Source organism: Schistocerca serialis, chromosome 10 (assembly GCF_023864345.2).
Source record: "Schistocerca serialis cubense isolate TAMUIC-IGC-003099 chromosome 10, iqSchSeri2.2, whole genome shotgun sequence".
Taxonomy (NCBI): domain Eukaryota; kingdom Metazoa; phylum Arthropoda; class Insecta; order Orthoptera; family Acrididae; genus Schistocerca; species Schistocerca serialis.
Window position 1 is genome coordinate 35306409 of NC_064647.1, and position 20615 is coordinate 35327023.

Below are 20615 nucleotides of genomic sequence, written 5' to 3' on the forward strand. Positions count from 1 at the left end.
GTTACATCAGTAAAGAGCTTCAAAGACAATTACAGAACAATATAAGTGAAAAATCTTTGAAATGTGATGTTCAAGAAAAATATAAGTTACAAAAATACATAAAATAATAATATTTGCAGAATATTTTTACCATATAGAAGTGGCACCAATGAGTGTGAAAGTAACTATTAATCAATAGGCGTATATTAATATGAAAATTTTTAATTCTCTCTCTACAAAATGAAATGCATTCACATAATTAGACACTCAGGAAATATTGTTATTTACATAATGTTATGAACAAAATGATTGAAGATGCTTGTGACATTAAACAACTGTTGACTAATTGTACTGGTACATTGAACTATGTTTTTGACCTACTCTGTAAATGACTCTTTACAAAGAAATTAGTAAGCCTCACATCAACAATTTCTAGTCCTTAACATTAAACAAATTCTTCATATTTAGAAGAGTGTGTACTTATAGAGGATCATCATTTAATGAGGTATTATCATTATGGGCAAACATCAATTAATTACTTAGCTGCGTAGTGAGATTAATTATGTAATATTCAAAATGTACACACAAGATGCATTATCTTTCAAACTTCATCAAATAAAATATATTAAAGATTAGTAAGCTCAGAAGGGAATAGAGAATGCAGGGCGGAGATACCTTTGTGACACGCTGTTTACCAGTGAGTTGTGATCAAAAAGTATTGGGAACTTTTATGTTCATTAAAGAACCTTAATTTATTCAACAACATCTACTTTGCGCCCTTTAAAGTAATCTGCCCTCGGATATCATACACTGGTTCCAGTGCTTTGTCCAGTCTTGGAAGACTTCTGGAAGTCACTTTTCATTATGGTGTTCAGCCCCTTCTGCAATTCTGTTTTTTTCTCATCAGTGGTGGGGAAACGATTACCTATCATGGTTCTCTTCAGCCTTGCTCATAGAAAGAAGTCACAGTAGGCCATGTCCATGGAATATGCTGGCTGAGGCAACATAATGGGTTTGTTTTTTGCCAAAAAAATATGAACAAGCATTGAAGTGTGAATAGGAGCATTATTGTTATGCAGTTTCCACAAATGGTTTTGCAGCAATTCTGGTCATTTTCTTTGGATTGCTTCACGCAAATGGAGCATAACATCCAGGTAGTATTCCTTTTTGACTGTACGAGCTTAAGGCAGGATCTATCCATTGTAAATGAAGAAAACGGTGAGAAGGATCTTCACATGATCGAACTCTTCGAATATTTTTTTGGTCTTGTCTCTTCAGGCAGTTCCCATTGGGATGACTGGACTTTCTTTACAAGTTTTAGATTGTTGTTACTTTCATTCAGCAATTCCTGAGTGATGTCTAAGTGACAAAATTCAACAATTTTGGAACAGACTTTGCTACTAAACATTTCATGCCAAAACCACCTGCAAAAATAGCTGTACATGAGCCAAAGGACATACCAAAATCTTCAGCAACCTCTCTGAAGATGATTTGGCAATTCACCAGAATAATTTTCTTTACTTCTTCACCAAACAGAATGTTTCTGTGATGTGTATTAAATGATTTCATAGTACTAAAATTCGCGCCCTGTACACCCCAAATCATCACCAGAAGTAATGTGTTCTTCTTGCTATGCTATATACACACAATAGGTAAAAATTCATCATTTTTTATTCCTTATAGTTGTGTAATTTTAATGACCTGCACCTATAAGTAATATAAATTTATTTTGTTCAAAGAACTATGTGGAGCATTGATTTGAAATGCGTACCATGGGACCTATAGAGGACCTAACTGCAGCATGCTAGCTAGCTGGTAACTGGTCCTGTGTTACACAAAATTTGTCTTCAACATCCCGTTTTTGAAAGTAAAAATTGATCACTCTCAAAAACAGGTATAACCTTTTCACCTGTCAATAATAAACCAAATATACATCAGAAACATGTATACATGGTATAAAAAATTAAAAATTGGATGTATGAAGCCCACAAAGTTAAATTCCTGTTACTTTTTCATCACAGCTTGTAAGCAAATGTAAGTTTGTTCATAAATACCTCAGAATTTTTTGAAACCCAGGTGTGAACACACTTTATGTAGCACTATTTGATTTTAATCATTCAGTTCCCTCATGAGTACTCCACTTTGTAAGAACCTAACCAGCACTTATTCTGTTAAATGCAACTGAAGTCCCACAACATATGTCATATTGATGTGTTTACACATACACTGACCACTGTGCAGCATGTGGTAGATGGACCAGCACTTTCTGTGGAGCCATCATTGGCAGTGCCAGATAGTAGGAAGCATGCCAACTCATGTTGCCATGTGAGCTGACATTGCATTTTTTCTTTGAGTGAGTTGTTTGCCCTTTATGATGTAGTAGTGAATGAGTGACACACATTAGCACCTCTTAAATAAAACAGACAGCAATATCATGTAGAAACAATACTCACATTTCCCGTGCAGCCATACATGTAAAGACTCAGCACATGCAAAGTAGCTTGGTGCAGTACAAAAACATAATTTTATTACACACTATCATTGGGAGACTATTATATTCTACCACTGGTAGGATTCTCCAACAGCCCACTACACACTCAGTTATGATAGATGAGACAGACAATAAATTTCTATACAAATTGAAGTTTTGCAAGCCATCAGAAGCTGTTAATCACTTGACAGTAACCATGAAGTTTCTTCCACTTCACTGTCCAGTCACCTTTTGTCTTCTTCTTTCAAACATTAGCATACAGTCTTCTTCTCAGACTATTTTGAGATCCAGTGTTCCACTTTAATTTCTTCTCCAAAACTGTTGTGAAGTTCCAATCCCCATCCCAATCCTTTGATAAATATTCAGCTGGGAACATTGTTTCAAGTTCTGGAGATGTCTTACATTTTTCCGTACTGTGCTCGCTCAAGAAGTAGTCACAAATATACAAGTGTTGTGCACAACTGCGAATCTTATCTGACTCGTTACCAATTTATGAACATGAAATTTTAACTTTTTCATCGATAGTGAAATTATCGATCATTACGTTGGTGTAGCAGTATTCATTGTAGCTTTCTTACATTAACAAGTCAATATCCTTGTGGATCAAACTTCAATCTTTGTCACCATTGCAGTTATGTTTGACCTTGTCCAGTTGACTCAGCTCCTTAATATTAATTTCAAGATCAGAAGAATGTCATTCTATGAGGCATATTCAGGAAGTAAGTGTACTGTGACAGTAATGCACTGTGGTTTTATTGTTTTCTGAGGGCTGGCAACACTGTATGGTAGAGGGGGATCCCCTGACCAGAGCATGGAACATGGTAGTATGTAAAACCATTTTGTAGTGTCCAGTTGTGTAAACGTTGTCGGTAAGAAACCCCCACAAGTGCGAGCTCATCCATTTCTTACTACAAATTTTTTTAATAAATCAGAACGGTTTACAACAAAGGTGTTATGAAGAGAACAGCTGTTTTAAATTGGTGAAGGGAACTTAGTGCAGGCAGGACAAATGTTCATGATGAACAGAGGAGTGAAAGACCTTCAGTTTTGATTGATTAGTTATTGCTTAAAATTAATGACATTGTCTGTGAAGATTTCCAATTGACAGTGGATGAAATTTTTGCAGTGTTTCCACAACTCTCAAGAACTCTCTTATATGAGAAATCACAGGAATGCTGGGATACTGGAAACTGCACAAGATGTATCCCAAAACAGCTGACACAACAGCATGGGAAAAATTGGATCAGAAGTGCCCACAAATTTCTTGAGCGACTTAATTGGAAGGTGAGAATTTTTTGAGCTCTATTGTGACAGCAGATGAAACACAAGTGGCTCATTACACATCTGAGACAAAAAGACAGCTATCACAGCTGAGTCACACCAATTCCCCACCTGTAAAAAATCCAAAGCCACAATTTTGGGCAAAAATCATGATCTCAGGATTTTGGGACCAAAAAGGCACCATTCTGGTCAAATTGCTTCTTCCAGGAAACCACCAGTGTGCAACAATACTGTGTGACCCTAAAAAACTCAAAAGGAGCATTAAAACCAAAGGAGGGGAATGCTGGCAAGAAGAGTATATTTCATGCATGACAGTGCCCATCCTCACACACCCTTAACCACCAATGTGCCCTTGGACTAATTTGTTCAGGATTTTTTGAATCACTCCCATATTCCTCTGACTTGGCAGCTTCAAATTATCACCTTTTCACCTACCTGAAGGCACGCATGCATGCTGCCCCCCGCGCACCCATATTCTCCTGACATGTGACATGACATCTTCGGATTATCATTTTTCCACCTCCCTGAGTGTGCAAACTAGTGGAATTAAATTTTCAACTGATTCTAGGTGCAGAAAGAGGTCCTGAAGTGGGGGGGGGGGGGGGGGGGCGGCAGGGGCATTTAGCAGGAAAGTTCTTTGAGGAGGGCACAAAGAAGCTTGTCAAGGCTCACTACATGCATTGAATGGGATTACAATTATGTGGAGAAATAGTCAAGTGCATCTATAATATCTTGTATCTTTTTCAATAACATTTTTCATATATATATATATATATATATATATATATATATATATATATATATATATATATATATATATATATATATATATATAATGGAAGGAAACATTCCACGTGGGAAAAATTATGTATAAAAACAAAGATGAGGTGACTTACCGAACAAAAGCGCTGGCAGGTCGATAATCGACACACAAACATACACACAAAATTCAAGCTTTCGCAACAAACTGTTGCCTCATCAGGAAAGAGGGAAGGAGAGGGGAAGACGAAAGGAAGTGGGTTTTAAGGGAGAGGGTAAGGAGTCATTCCAATCCCGGGAGCGGAAAGACTTACATTAGGGGGAAAAAAGGACAGGTATACACTCGCACACACGCACATATCCATCCACACATACAGACACAGGCAGACATATATATATATATATATATATATATATATATATATATATATATATATATGTGTGTGTGTGTGTGTATGTAATACAGTTACTTTCTGAACATGCCACTTACATCAGAAGTTGGCTTGTGTCTGAATTACTTTAATCACGATTTTTGCATAATAACAATTACATCATGGATGATTGTACTTGATTCAGTAACATGATGAACTTCTTGTTATGGTACTATTAATTGGGACTGAACTTCAGCCATCTAAGATATTTTCTCTTCAGAACGGTGTTTACTGTCTTGTTCAGTATTTGTCGATCCTATAAGCCCATTTTTCAAATCTGTGAATAACTCTTGCAAGTCATTATGAATATCTGTTACATGTTTTTCCAACATGTCATGCATTTCATGTTTGAATCTCTCTCTGCCTTCAATTTTTGATTATCTGCCTTCAATTCTTGATGATTATCATCTAGTTTTTTGTTTGAATTTGGTCAGAAAATAAAAGATGTAGAAAATGAAAAGGGAGTGAAGAAAGGAATAGTTACCGAGGAGAAATGGAGAGGCTGGAGAAATTAACGTAAATTAAGGTCAGTTGCGTGGCAAGAACCAAGGATTTGTAGCGCCACTTCCCAACTGCAGAGTTCTGAGAAACTAGTGTCTGGGGGAATAATTCAAATGGCACGTGTGGTGAAACATGCACCAAGTCTGAGTGTTATATTGTAGTGTGTGCTCTGCAGCAGGATATTGGGTGTTGCCAGTATACACCCTCTAGCTATACCCATTTACCCTAACTGATAACTTGGCAGTAGTCATGTCATTGTAAAAGGCCAAACAGTGTTTACATAACAGCTGGTACATGACATGTCGTTCCACATCTCTCTCTTCCTTTAATAGCATATGTTTTGCTAGTTACAGGGCTGATATTGGTGGTGGTAGAAGGGTGCATAGAGCAAGGCTTACAGGGGGGTTGGTCACAGGGATAGGAGGTGTAGGGTAGGGAAATTGGTGCAGGAGTGTAGGGTCTGACAAGGATATTGTGGAGATTACGAGAGAGACAAAAAGCTATTCGAGGTGTGATGGGAAAAATATTGGACAGAATGAACCTCATTTAAGGGCATGATTTTAGCAGATTGCAAATTTGACGGCAATTTTCTTTCTCAAGTCCACTTACTTTGCTCCTATGCGATGCTTTCATGTTTTTGTGTGTTTGTTTTTCACTAAACTGTACTAATCAACTTTTACTGCCAGCTCCTGCATTACTTTCTCTGCCAAATACAGTAGATTGTCTCCTCCAATGACTTCCTCTTTCGGTTTCCCCTATTTTTAAAATTTTGTCTGTTTTCACTACTTCCCCAGAAAAAGCTCAGACAGTGCAGTGCGAAAATGTAGATAGTTTATTATGGTTACAGAGACGTTGCATCAGAGAAAAAGAAACTTATCACGAATCAGGCAAAGTTAATGAAAATCTGCAAAAGCCAAAAACACTCTGTTAGCAGATCAAAGATCTGCCTATGGTAAAAGGGCATAGTGGTATGAGGCTTCCTCCATACCACTAATTTCAATGCAAATGAAATCATATTTAATCAGCCAAATTAACCATTTTTATAAGAGATTGGTGCATAGTTTCACATCGTTTTTGTTTTGCATTTGGTTATTCCGGTTGCTAGGATTTATTTATCAATTGTCATTTTTTCTTTGCAGTGCATTGTTGCTGTTTGAGTTTGCATATTACCATTTTGTCATTTGGAGACAGTGAATGGAGCTGTGGACTCTAGAAAATGGAATGCCAATAGGAGAAATTGGAACATTCCCGACATATTCTTCTGCTGAAGTTCAGTAGAGGGATGATAGCAGCGGAGCCAGCCAGAAACATTTGTGACGTGTGTGGAGATAATACTATTGGACAGAGGCTGGCAAGAAACTGGTTCTCTCATTTTAAGGAGGATCATTTTTGACATTATTGGCTCTCCACATTCAGGAATCTTCAGGGTTTGATGAAGATCATTCTAAACAAATTAATTCACAGTCATACATGTCAGTATACATGAGAACTGGAAAATGTGATGAACTGTGATCATTCCACCATCGTGCAACATCTGCATGTAGTGGGGGAGATTCAAAAATTTGGTGCATAGGTTCTGCATGCTCTCAGCCAAAATAAGAAAAACAGTGGGTAACCATATGGGCATCTGTTTGCCCGTCATCAGTTGGTTTGTGAACAATGCCAACCATTCCCATCCATTACTAGCATCTTTATGCTAACATATTTACTGCCAGTAACTCAGATGTCTTGCCGGCACAATCCAAGAATGACAACCAGGAAGACTGCATGAAGTGATGCTACTCCACAACAGTACCCACACGCATTCTGCTAGTCTGACAAGACACTATACAGGAGCTGGGTTAGGAAGTCATTTCGCAGCCACTTCGCCTGAGCTTTCACTGTCATACTTTCACCTTTTTCTCTCTCTATCAAACAGCCTTTAAGGAACTTCCCTTTCAGATGAAAATGCGCTCCAAACAAGGTTCAATGTGTTATTTGTCTCAAAACCACACGATTTCAATAATCGCAAAATCAAAAAGTTACCCCAGCATTGGCAAACCATTGTAAATAGTGACAGTGAATGTGTTTTTGATGACTGTGTATCTGTTGTGTTTATTAAATTTATAGAAAAATGTTACAAACTTACGCACAAACCAAATAGCTTCAAAGGGGGACATTATGGTCAGCTCTAATGTGGTGGCACTGTTAACAAATGTGCCTACCAAAGACTACTTTCAAAGTGCTGTAGTCAAGTTACTTAGGCACACATCAACCTATTTTTTTCTATAACAGTCAGTATTATGATCAACAGATGGTGTTGTGACAGGAAGCCCATTAAGTCCAGCAGTTGCAAATCAGTTCGTGGGAAAGTTCAAAGACATCTCCTTAGATACACCTCAACTGTATTTAATGGGAACATCCTGTTAACTACAAAATTAGCAAAAGAAAACTCTTTGCCCTTTCTCGATGTTATTGCCCACTGCAAATGCAATTTCTTCAACATCCACATTCCTGAAGGTTCTTCATTATGAGAAATGGAAACATGGTGAATAAATGAAAATAATGTAGGACATGAACAGTACAAATCTTGTCACACCTCCTTAGGGAAAATAAAACTTTACTTCTGTCTGCAAACTCCCCATCCATGTGGCACATGTGGTATTCAGCCCACCAGAAGCTCTCAGGTCAGCCAGCCTGGCCTCCTAAGAATAAACTTTCTCTATTAGATGTCAGAGTGATGCTCTGATTCCCTCTCTGTGTTTTGTCATCTATAGCAGGTGCACATTGGGTATCACATGATCAGTGCTTTTGGAATGCAAGTTCAGTGTCTACCAAAATGCTCACCTATCTGTGTGTGGGATGATTTTCTTAACTAAATCAAGTGGATTGTGCAAAATTATTTTTAGTACCTGCTATAAATTTCAGGTTCATGTATCAGTGCTGCACTGAGGCAGCAAAGTGTTTAAAGATAGCAGACTGTGTTCTGGCTGTGTCAAAGAGTTTTATCTGTGTTTTACACTGAAATACCATTAAGGTCTATGGGATCAGTATGATGTTCAGTTAGCAGGGATGTGAGAGAGTTGGAATTAAGTTTGACAAAAACAATTATTGAAAAATTTTTGGTGCCAATTGTTAGACAGTTTCTCAAAATATTCACCTTTGAAATTTATACACATTTGTACACATTGTAACCAGTTCTGTAAACAGTTTTTCCACACTAATGTTCGTATCTTAAAAACAATGTTTTGGAAGAATTGAACAGGTTCCTGAGGTAATGAAAATTGCTGTACACACTTTGTCTGAGCTACCGTTGTGTATAAAATAATTGACAGATTTTAAAATAATTGTAATGTCACATCTTAGTAGTGCCATCCTGTGGCTGTTCATAAAAAAATTAAAAGATAATCATCATAAGAGTCAAAATTGTCCCAGGTTAGTGGGGCTTATTGGAGTGTGTAATAAAAATACTGTAATGTTAAAATTGTATCCACTTCAAGAAAGAAGCCTTGCAAAAGCATACCCAGAAAACTGAAAGAAATGCATCTGCATCCATTCTATGTACACCTGACACTGCTTCAATAATTCTTTCCATGGCAATATAATTCTGCAAAACTCCTCATCAAGATGTAATAAAAACAGTCAGCTCCATTATCAAGAAAAATTGTATATTTTCTTACGTCCTCTCCTGCCATCTGCACACCACACACTTTTCATTTCAATAGACTTGCTCTCTACAGTCATAATGTATCACTAATCGTTTTCAAACCATTAAAAGTGCAGAAATTAATACAAATGAGAAAAAATGTGTATACACTTGTAGCATTGGGAAATCATGTTAAATTTCAACTTTTCACTCTTTTATTTCCTCCTGTTTTTATCTTCTCTCTCTCTCTCTCTCTCTCTCTCTCTCTCTCTCACACACACACACACACACACACACACACACACACACACACACAGGCACGCGCATACTTGCGCGCCCACTATCAGCCCCCCCCCCCCCCCCGCCTCCCCCTCCCCCGTGGATATAAGAAGCCATATTTTAGCCCAATCAAAATTTTTGCTCTCTCTGATGACTTTGTTCTGAAAGGAGCATTAAACACTAATATTATTCCTTTAGAATTACCAAACCTTTAATGACATGTATATCCTGAAATGTGATGACCAAAACGTGATTTCTTTTCCACCCATAGTCTTGCATGAGCTTCACAAATCTAGAGAAAACTCTGATGAGCCCTACCATTGATAAACCATCCTTGAAGGAAAACATGTCTTGAAATTTAGATCCTCAACAATCAGCAGTCATTGACACCACAGTGACCCCCCTTTCCACCAGGACACTAAGCAGTTTTGCTTTTGCAATGCAAATACTAGCAAATTCCACTGACTTGAATACTCAAAAATAGCTTACCATAGTTATTTTGAATCTGTCATTAGATGTTGTTGTTGTGGTCTTCAGTCCTGAGACTGGTTTGATGCAGCTCTCCATGCTACTCTATTCTGTGTAAGCTTCTTCATCTCCCAGTACCTACTGCAACCTACATCCTTCTGAATCTGCTTAGTGTATTCATCTCTTGGTCTCCCTCTACAATTTTTACCCTCCACGCTGCCCTCCAATACTAAACTGGTGATCCCTTGATGCCTCAGAACATGTCCTCCCAACCGATCCCTTCTTCTAGTCAAGTTGTGCCACAAACTCCTCTTCTCCCCAATCCTATTCAATACCTCCTCATTAGTTATGTGATCTACACATCCAATCTTCAGCATTCTTCTGTAGCACCACATTTCGAAAGCTTCTATTCTCTACTTGTCCAAACTATTTATTGTCCATGTTTCGCTTCCATACATGGCTACACTCCATACAAATACTTTCAGAAACGACTTCCTGACACTTAAATATATACTCGATCTTAACAAATTTCTCTTCTTCAGAAATGCTTTCCTTGCCATTGCCAGTCTACATTTTATATCCTCTCTATGTCGACCATCATCAGTTATTTTGCTCCCCAAATAGCAAAACTCCTTTACTACTTTAAGCGTCTCATTTCCTAATCTAATTCCCTCAGCATCACCCGACTTAATTCGACTACATTCCATTATCCTCATTTTGCTTTTGTTGATGTTCATCTTATATCCTCCTTTCAAGACACTCTCCATTCCGTTCAACTGCTCTTCTAAGTCCTTTGCTGTCGCTGACAGAATTACAATGTCATCGGCACACCTTAAAGTTTTTATTTCTTTTCCATGGATTTTAATACCTACCCCAAATTTTTCTTTTGTTTCCTTTACTGCTTGTTCAATATACAGATTGAAAAACATTGGGGAGAGGCTACAACCCTGTCTCACTCCCTTCCCAACCACTGCTTCCCTTTGATGTCCCTCGACTCTTATAACTGCCATCTGGTTTCTATACAAATTTTAAATAGCTTTTCGCTCCCTGTATTTTACCCCTGCCACCTTCAGAATTTGAAAGAGAGTATTCCAGTCAACATTGTCGAAAGTTTTCTCTAAGTCTACAAATGCCAGGAACATAGGTTTGCCTTTCCTTAATCTAGCTTCTAAGATAAGTCGTAGGGTCAGTATTGCCTCACGTGTTCCAATATTTCTACGGAATCCAAACTGATCTTCCCCGAGGTCGGCTTCTACTAGTTTTTCCATTCGTCTGTAAAGAATTCATGTTAGTATTTTGCAGCTGTGATTTATTAAACTGATAGTTCGGTAATTTTCACATCTGTCAACACCTGCTTTCTTTGGGATTGGAATTATTATATTCTTCTTGAAGTCTGAGGGTATTTCGCCTGTTTCATACGTCTTGCTCACCAGATGGTAGTTTTTTGTCAGGACTGGCTCTCCCAAGGCTGTCAGTAGTTCTAATGGAATGTTGTCTACTCCCAGAGCTTTGTTAAGACTCAGGTCTTTCAGTGCTCTGTCAAACTCTCCACGCAGTATCGTATCTCCCATTTCATCTTCATCGACATCCTCTTCCATTTCCATAATATTGTCCTCAAGAACATCGCCCTTGTATAGACCCTCTATATACTCCTTCCACCTTCCTGCTTTCCCTTCTTTGCTTAGAACTGGGTTTCCATCTGAGCTCATGATATTCATACAAGTGGCTCTCTTTTCTCCAAAGATCTCTTTAATTTTCCTGTAGGCAGTATCTATCTTACCCCTAGTGAGATAAGCCTCTACATCCTTACATTTGTCCTCTAGCCATCTCTGCTTAGCCATTTTGCCTTCCTGTTGATCTCATTTTTGAGACGTTTGTATTCCTTTCTGCCTACTTCATTTACTGCATTTTTATATTTTCTCCTTTCATCAATTAAATTCAATATTTCTTCTGTTACCTACGAATTTCTACTAGCCCTCGTCTTTTTACCCACTTGATTCTCTGCTGCCTTCACCACTTCATCCCTCAAAGCTACCCATTCTTCTTCTACTGTATTTCTTTCCCCCATTCTTGTCAATTGTTCCCTTATGATCTCCATGAAACTTTGTTCAACCTCTGATTTAGTCAGTTTATCCAGGTCCCATCTCCTCAAATTCCCACCTTTTTGCAGTTTCTTCAGTTTTAATCTACAGTTCATAACCAATAGATTGTGGTCAGAGTCCACATCTGCCCCTGGAAATGTCTTACAACTTAAAATCTGGTTCTTAAATCTCTGTCTTACCATTATATAATCTATCTGATACCTTCTAGTATCTCCAGGATTCTTCCATGTATACAACCCTTCTTTTACGATTCTTGAACCAAGAGTTAGCTATGATTAGGTTGTGCTCTGTGCAAAATTCTACCAGGCGGCTTCCTCTTTTGTTTCTTACACCAAATCCATACTCACCTACTATCTTTCCTCCTCTCCCTTTTCCTACTGACGAATTCCAGTTACCCATGACTATTAAATTTTCATCTCTCTTCACTATCTGAATAATTTCTTTTATTTCATCATATATTTCTTCAATTTCTTCGTCATCTGCAGAGCTTGTTGGCATATAAACTTGTACTACTGTGGTAGGCGTGGGCTTCGTATCTATCTTGGCCACAATAATGTGTTCACTGTGCTGTTTGTAGTAGCTTACCCGCATTCCTATTTTCCTATTCATTATTAAACCTACTCCTGCATTACCCTTATTTGATTTTGTGTTTATAACCCTGTAGTCACCTGACCAGAAGTCTTGTTCCTCCTGCCAACGAACTTCACTAATTCCCACTATATCTAACTTTAACCCATCCATTTCCCTTTTTAAATTTTCTAACCTACCTGCCCAATTAAGGGATCTGACATTCCACGCTCCGATCCATAGAACGCCAGTTTTCTTATTCCTGATAACGACATCCTCTCGAGTAGTCCCCACCCGTAGATCCTAATGGGGGACTAGATATGGGATAATTTTCTGGGGAAGTTCAGGTAGTGTATCTCGAAAACTGAAACTACAAAATAAAATGGTCCGACATGTGTGTACTGCACACCAAATAGATTCTTGTCTCCCATTATTTCGGAAACTACAAATCCTAACTGTTCCCTCCATATACATTCATGAAATCATAATTTTCCTACACAGCAGAAAGTAATTATTTGAGGAGAATCATTTTAACCATACAAATAACACAAGAAATAAAAATAATTTTATGCTGCCCACACACCTGTTGAAATTATATGCATTGACTCCACAGTATATGGGTATGACAATATATAACAAGTTAATGCGCAAAAATGTCTTTAATATGTAGCTAGAATTTTAAAAATGAGGCTGCAGCAGATTCTGAGGAAAAAATGCTGCTATTCAAAAGAATAATTTATAGAGGATGAAATGATCATTTGAGCAAGGGGTAATTAAGTGTTAGATTTTATTATATGTAAGTATAACAAAATTGTATAGTAATAATTATAATTATAATTATAATAATAATAATAATAATAATAATTATTATTATTATTATTATTATTATTATTAATTATGTTGTCTGTTTATTATTATTATTACTATTATTATTATGTTGTCTGTTAACATCAGCTGTTCTTTGTTTATGGTGAAATTTTACCACAGTTTGACGTGTCTCCTGTACCTGAATCAAATGATTTAGATTATGTACATTATGAGACAAGTAAACCAAAATTCACAATTCATAAAGGCAAGTGGCTTCTTGCATGTGCCTCCCCCCCCCCTCCCCCACCTCCCTTTTCCCTCCATTTCACGATCACAGTGTTAAATATAAGCTGTTGCTTGTACCATACCCAGTTATCCTTGCTGGGCCTAAATTTCAGAGGCTTTCTTTTGTAGTTTTTTACACATAAAGGTGTAGCCTCCACCTCTCTCTCCAACCATGCAGTGACTTGTGTACTGTTTTTAACTGTCAAATCAAGAGAGGAGCTTGATTTTTTAGGGTTCCATGCCGAAATCTGCAAAAACAGAACTCTTACAGGATTGCTTTGTTTCCTGTCTCTCTTAATTGTTAAGAACCCATTTCTAAAGAATAAGTACTTGTATTAAGTTCACATTAATGTCACATATTAAAATCTATGGTCCCTTGGTGGTGTAAAAAATTTTAAAATTCTAAGGCAGTGAAATTAACGGATACGGCTATTTATGCCACATATTTTGATACTTGGAAACTCACTCATCAAAATCAACAGGGTAGGTCTTTTTGATGTAAAATCATGAAATGTGGCAAGAAGCAAGGTTTCACAGTTCGAGTTAAGGAAAACATCCGAAAATCATTGATTTTTTATTATATAACATAAAAAAATATTTTTTTGTCATTTTTATCCATCTGGCTGCTTAAATGTCTGTTTGTCCTTTTTCTCTAGAACAGCTTGGCATGCCAAGTTCAAATTTGTCACATACTGAGGTCTATGGTCCCATGGCAGGGTAAAAATTTAAACTTCAAAGTCAATTCAGTGAAAAAGTATGACCATTTTGTGTCCCATATTTTGAAACTCGGAAACTCACTCGTTCCTATAGGGTATTATCTGTTGGCCTACTACAGTGAAATTTGGCAAGAAGCAAGGTTTCATAGTACAAGTAAGGGAAAAATCCGAATTTGTTAATTTGTAATTATTTACCCAAAATAATATCTCTCTTGTAATTTGTCATCCAACTGCAAACTTGAAATTAAAACATTCTCAGAATCCCTGGGACCGATATCTCGCAAGTATCAATGTCAATAACAGGCTAAAACCATCAGTGGCCTTGATTCTCAGAATAGATAAACTGTCTAGGTACATAATTAAATTTGTACACAACCCTCAGTGCAGTTGTCATACTCACATCTTGCCAATTTATTTAGATATGAGCAGCTACAAGACTATGCATTTGTTTTTGTGAACTTTACATAGTGTGTGCAAGTATTTACTGTATAGAGGCAGGTTTTCATTCTCTGTTGCAGGAGTGCCTCTCAGGAGGAGATGGACTGCAAGCTGCTCAAGGTGGCCGAAACTGTGGATTCTACAGAAGTGCAGGAGCTGCTAAACGCTGGGGCGGACGTGGGGACACGGGATGTGAGGGGGAGGACTGCCCTTCATATTGCCGCAGCAATTCCCATGTACTGTTTGACCTTTCTGGGCTACCTGCTAAAAGCTGGGGCAGATTTGGGGGCAAAGGATGAAAGTGGGAGGACTGCCCTTCACTGTGCAGCTGCCAGAGGACTCAAGAATACCACAGAGTATCTACTGCAGTATGGTGCGTGTGTGGATGTGAGGGACAGGTGGCTGCAAACGCCTCTGCACGCAGCTGCACAGGGAAACTCAGAAATTGTTGGAATCCTAGCGAAAGCTTCTAGTGATGTGAATGCTGCCGACGTGTACGGGTGCACACCACTACACTTGGCGGCACAGTGGTTCGACATATCTGCGGTACGGGCACTGCTGAATGCCGGTGCAGACAAAAATATTAGGAACAATGAAAGGGAGGCACCCAGGGATGTTGCTGACCGGTATAAAAGAGAACACTTGCTAGCCTTACTGAAGTGAACCTCACCTCCTTACAAGGACATGCGTAAAATGAAACTTACATATACGCTCTTCACTTTTGTCACAGAAGCCATGTGCAAGTAGCAATAGGAATGAGGGCTGGTTGTACAGGATATCCCAAACCTGCTATCACAATTGTACAGACAGTAGATTATGCTATAAGGAAGTAATGGTTGGAAACTTAACTTTGCTTCAGAAACATCTGGCCCTTTTCTTAACCTCAACAGCTTGTGAGTTCACCACATAGGCAACTGAAAATTGCAAATGGTACAATTTTCTTATTATAGTTAGATCGACAAAAGATGGTGATTTGCACAGCTCGAGACAAGGACGGGGAGCGCATTGTTGCCTGTTCCAAGCAATGTTTGCGGTAAGTGCATACACTTGCTCTGCACTTGAAAAAAGTGTGTGTACTGCAAATTATGTCCCTCACATGCTTATGCAAAATTTGTTGCTTACCACTGCAATCAGCCTTGACAACTTGCAACAAATGGAGTAAAAATTTTATAACCAATGCACTATGATCATGTTCAATGCAGTGGCTAAGACATTCACAACAGAGTGCTGAGAACACTACTGAATACTCATTGGCTGTTGGGGAATACGTGACATAGATGCACAGAACAAGCCTGAACTCAACCACCATCTTTTGTGTCTCCAACTATAGTCATTCTTTATACACTCTCACAAAATATTTGGACTCAGAAATAAAAAAAAAGTAACAGCTAAGTGTTGTAAGAGTAGAAGCCATGGCCTTTTTTAAAGTGGCTGTTTCTATATTAATATACATATACAGTAATGCAGTAATTCCCAAAATGATCATTGTGATTAGATTAACCAATAGACATAATTTGTTGTTGGTATGATTTGCAGAAATACCTGTACCCTGAAGTCTGTCTTTAGGATGGGATCTACCAAATGTGATGTGTGCACAATTGAATCAGAGCTCGTAGAGTTCAGTTTACAAACAGGTAGTTGCCATTAAATTATGTGCAAGGGAATATTCACCATAAATTATCCCTGTTCACCTCAACTTTTTCATTAGAAGCTACAGATCATGCAAGAACTGAAGGACAGTCATTGATTGCAATTGGCACTATACACAAATGAAGAGTACCACAAATTTACAGACAAGCTGTGTGTGTCAGTGGAAGTCCATTGTCTCACAGCTTGCCTTAACAGATTAAAATATCTTCCTGAGCAGACATTAATGCTAATGGCAAACATGAATGCTGTTACTACAACTGTGAATTGATATTATGCTGTCCAGTTTCATCACATTGAGTCTTCAGTCTTAACCTTTAAAAAATAATAGGAGGACTACATAGAACTTTAAGATTTGCACAAACTTCACAACTCTTTGTTCCAGTAGAAGAGAGGGTATGACACAGAACAAGGTAATTAATGGCAGGTGCATAACTGTTTGGGATCCAAACCAACTGAACATTACTATGTAATTAAGGTCAGCAAATTAGTCCAGATGTGGTTTTGTTGTTTTGTGTTGTTATCTACAGAATGTGATGTACACAGCTTGGCCAAGGACATGGAATTGATTTTGACAATACATTTATGAAGTAGTTCATTGTATCTAAGTTGAATATTGTTCTAAACACTGGAGAAGTTTAATGGCGGGTTATATGAAAGCTTACACAGATGGCAGTGCCTTTCACAGGGATAGTTGGCAAAAATTATTGTATTTTAAGAGCAGTTTTATATACCCATTGACTGCTGCAGACATGCACTTAGTGCCTTGTGACTGGGCCACTACCAGGTGGAGATGTTCAACAGCCTACCTCTTCCTGTGCTAAATGTTTTGGGAGTGCTGCCATTGATGACCATTTTTCACTCTGTTTACCCCACTGAGGTCAAATAAGTACTGTATCTTCCTTTCTGGTGCCCTACATCCAGCCAGTGCTGGATTGGGGCTGATTTGGCACTTACCGTACCTTTATATAGGCTATTATTATGATGGGGTCACCACTCCCATAGACATTTCAAAGCTACTCCCAGCTGATCTATGGTATCTGGTGGAAACCTGGTATGAGAGCAAAATTATACATATAAGTAACATGCTCAAATTTGTGTAATAATTCATTCATATTTTCAGGATGTTCAGTTCTCTCATTTTAAAACTTTATTTAACTGCCTAGAATCAAGGTCAGTTCTCTCTCCCTGGTTTCTCATAAAATACATCACAATATTCTCATAAAATTCCCTTAACTCTTCCTTCTGCCCTTCTGAGTTTGCTTTTAGCAGTCTATAGTATCCAGCATCTACTTGATCTGCCTCAATGTAAATTTCATCATCTTTAAAGTAACCCCTCTCATCTGCATGAACTACTCACTTGATCTGATTGGTACTGTTTGTAGAGTTCAGCATTAACAACTTTTTTTGACAAGTAGTTCAGTAAAACCCAGCTGTTTCTTTGTCCAGTGCAATCACACCTTTGCTTTTACAACCCAAACCATTACTGTAACAATGTTCTCATTCTGAAATGACAAGAAATCCCTGAATACATTTTAAACTCAAGTATCATTTGTATCTTCAAAACTATACTGTATTACCCAGTAGCTCCCCTGATCTTAACTCCAATTACAGGTTATTAAACAGAACTTGAACTATTTTTAATTCTGTCTTTGAAATTTTCGGAGAATCCTCAGATAGGACCAGTGTCAATTCAGCAATTTCCTTCTCAACTATCAGTCTGAAGAAAAATATATGGACTCCTCTTTATCTCAGTCATTTCTGCTCTCTGCCTCATGTAAAAGAACCACCTCAATTCTTTAAACCCCATACCTTGTTCATTATAACTGTTCGTGCATGTATAAGACTTTGGTTGCATGGCACTAACAGGCATACCAGGTTGCTCTACAATGTTCAATCTATTTTTTGTTTCTTCCCTCTAGACTGAATGTAAACTGTCACAAGTTTCCTGTAATTTATAAATGGCTTCATTAAAATTATCAGTACTGCTATAATGATCTGAAGGTACCCTCAATATTTCATCATTGATACATGTGCACTGCCCTACTGACATCAACAGGTAAAATCTGCTCTGTCTGTTTCCCTGTCTTATTATCATAATTGTTCCATATGTTACCTTCCTGTAATACTTCTTCTTTAACATCTCCATATATCATCCCACCCAAATATTGACTGAAAATAATCTTACGTCTTACTGCGTCATCAAAGCCCTTGACAACTTATTTATTATTACCTGATACAAATTCTTCATGGTCTTCCTCATACACATTAGAAACATTCTCCTCTCTTCCCCCAGCACAACTACTTGCAATAATTTCTCAATCCTCTAGCACATGTATGTCAGACTTTTCAGCTTTTACATAAGTAATAACAATCTAACTTTTTACCCCTATTACTTCATTGTTCATTAACTTGTTTACATCATGCACATAAAAGCTACAATCAATTAATTCTTCGCCTCCACCCAAAAACTTTATTATTTATTCCACTATACAGATTTGTAATGCTTCTGCATCCAGTTCTGATTCACTACTCTGCTATGTTAGCTTCTCCCTCACTCTCTTTATCAAACTTCATTGCTTTCCAAAACTGCCTGCTCATCGTTATTTATTTACCTGGTATGTCCTACTGTTCTGCAGCCTGTAGGATTCCACATCTCTTCCCACTTGTTCTCTCTACTATAACACTTAGTGTGATTTCTGTAGCTTCTTTTCCCCACAAAACTGACAGCTCACAATCTGAAGACCTTCAGTTTACCTGTTTCCTATGTTGTCTTGTCTCCTATTTTCATATGATCTATCATTCCTTTCCCATGGTTTATTTCTATTGTCAAATTACATGACTCCATTCCTATTTCTATCATTCCACTGAAATTCTCCTCAACTTCTGCCTCCATGATAATAATTTCTGTAATTATATACATTTCTTTTCCCATGACTACCCCGATTATAATTTGGTTCCAACCTCCGTGCTGAAATCAACCATGTTCATTGTGACTAAAATTCTGTCTGTTATTTCTCTGTAACACACTATCAATCTTTTCCATGTATTTCAAAAAAATCTTCATTAGATCCATCAGATCCATAGGCCAAACCGCACTGTACTCTTCCCGGTACGCTCCTCTTCAAAGCATTTATCTGTGTAAATTCATCTTAAGGTTTGTGTAAATGGATCAGTCTTTTCAATTATTTTCTTTCTCACAAAACTCTTTCATAATTCGATGCCGTTCTCCATGATTAGGTCCATTCAAAAATTCACCCTAATCCTAGCCTGCTTAGTTTGTGACCAAAATTTACTTAGAAAACTCCTCTCAAAACCACTGCATGTTATTCTTTTATTATTGGTTTGACTTGCCCATGATACAGGCTCCCCATTCAAAAACTTCTTTATTACAAATTTAAGAGCATCAGTCATCCTATAAACAAAATTATCGCTAACAAGAAGTAGCTTAGACAGGGTGCAGCTTATTATCTTCAGGAAGTTTTTTTATAGAAACTTCGGCCTACATGTCACTGAAATTATTGGTAAAACTAATTGGAACAGAATATTCCTGCAGCTCATTTACTTTTTTGCTGATATTACTGGCATCATTACAGCATTCATCTACAAAATTCTTTACATCCACAACCTTCATGTTAATTTTCGAGATTGGTTTCTCGCTTTTATAATTTTTGTTTGATTTCTTATTTGTTTTGTTTTATTTAACAGTATAAATTATGAGTACTCTGTATTATTAGCCTATGTACAGTTTAAAAATTTTGCTCAGTTCAGTCTGTTTAGTCTGAGAGACCTGACGAAATTTCACCAATTTTGGTTTTAAGTGCACCCACCTAAGCATCGTTCTCTTTGGGTTGTGTTTCTGGAGTGAGTTTGAAGTTGGTTGATTCCTCCCTTACCCTGCAACCTGTACAATAGCATTTAAAATTTGATTTCTAAGTTCCTTCACCCATTATTAGTATCATCTATTTTTCTGGCCAGTTCACTTCTTGACACTTCTATTGTGGCACTCAGATCATTACTTGATTCTTCAATCTCCTTACATCTCGCATTCAGGAGGACGACTGTTCAATCCTGTGTCCGGCCATCCTGATTTTCCGTGATTTCCCTCAATCGCTTCAGGCAAATGCCGGAATGGTTCCTTTGAAAGGGCACGGCCGATTTCAGAACCTTCAACATCGCAGCGCGTCAGCAACCGTTGGTTAATATATTAAAAAACTAGAAACCTGCCTTGATTGCGTA

At 37.7% G+C, this 20615-nt stretch overlaps 1 protein-coding gene across 5 annotated transcripts in view; it reads left to right on the forward strand.

The window, feature by feature from the left end:
• Positions 1-16116, forward strand: part of LOC126424985 (serine/threonine-protein phosphatase 6 regulatory ankyrin repeat subunit A-like) — a 332104-nt gene extending 315988 nt beyond the window's left edge. For all 5 annotated transcript variants that reach the window (XM_050087874.1, XM_050087875.1, XM_050087877.1 and 2 more), the window contains one exon: positions 14810-16116. In XM_050087874.1, the coding sequence (XP_049943831.1) occupies positions 14810-15392 (583 nt within the window). In that variant the 3' untranslated portion in view covers positions 15393-16116. The remainder of the gene's footprint in view (positions 1-14809) is intronic.
• The last annotated feature ends 4499 nt before the right edge of the window (positions 16117-20615 follow it).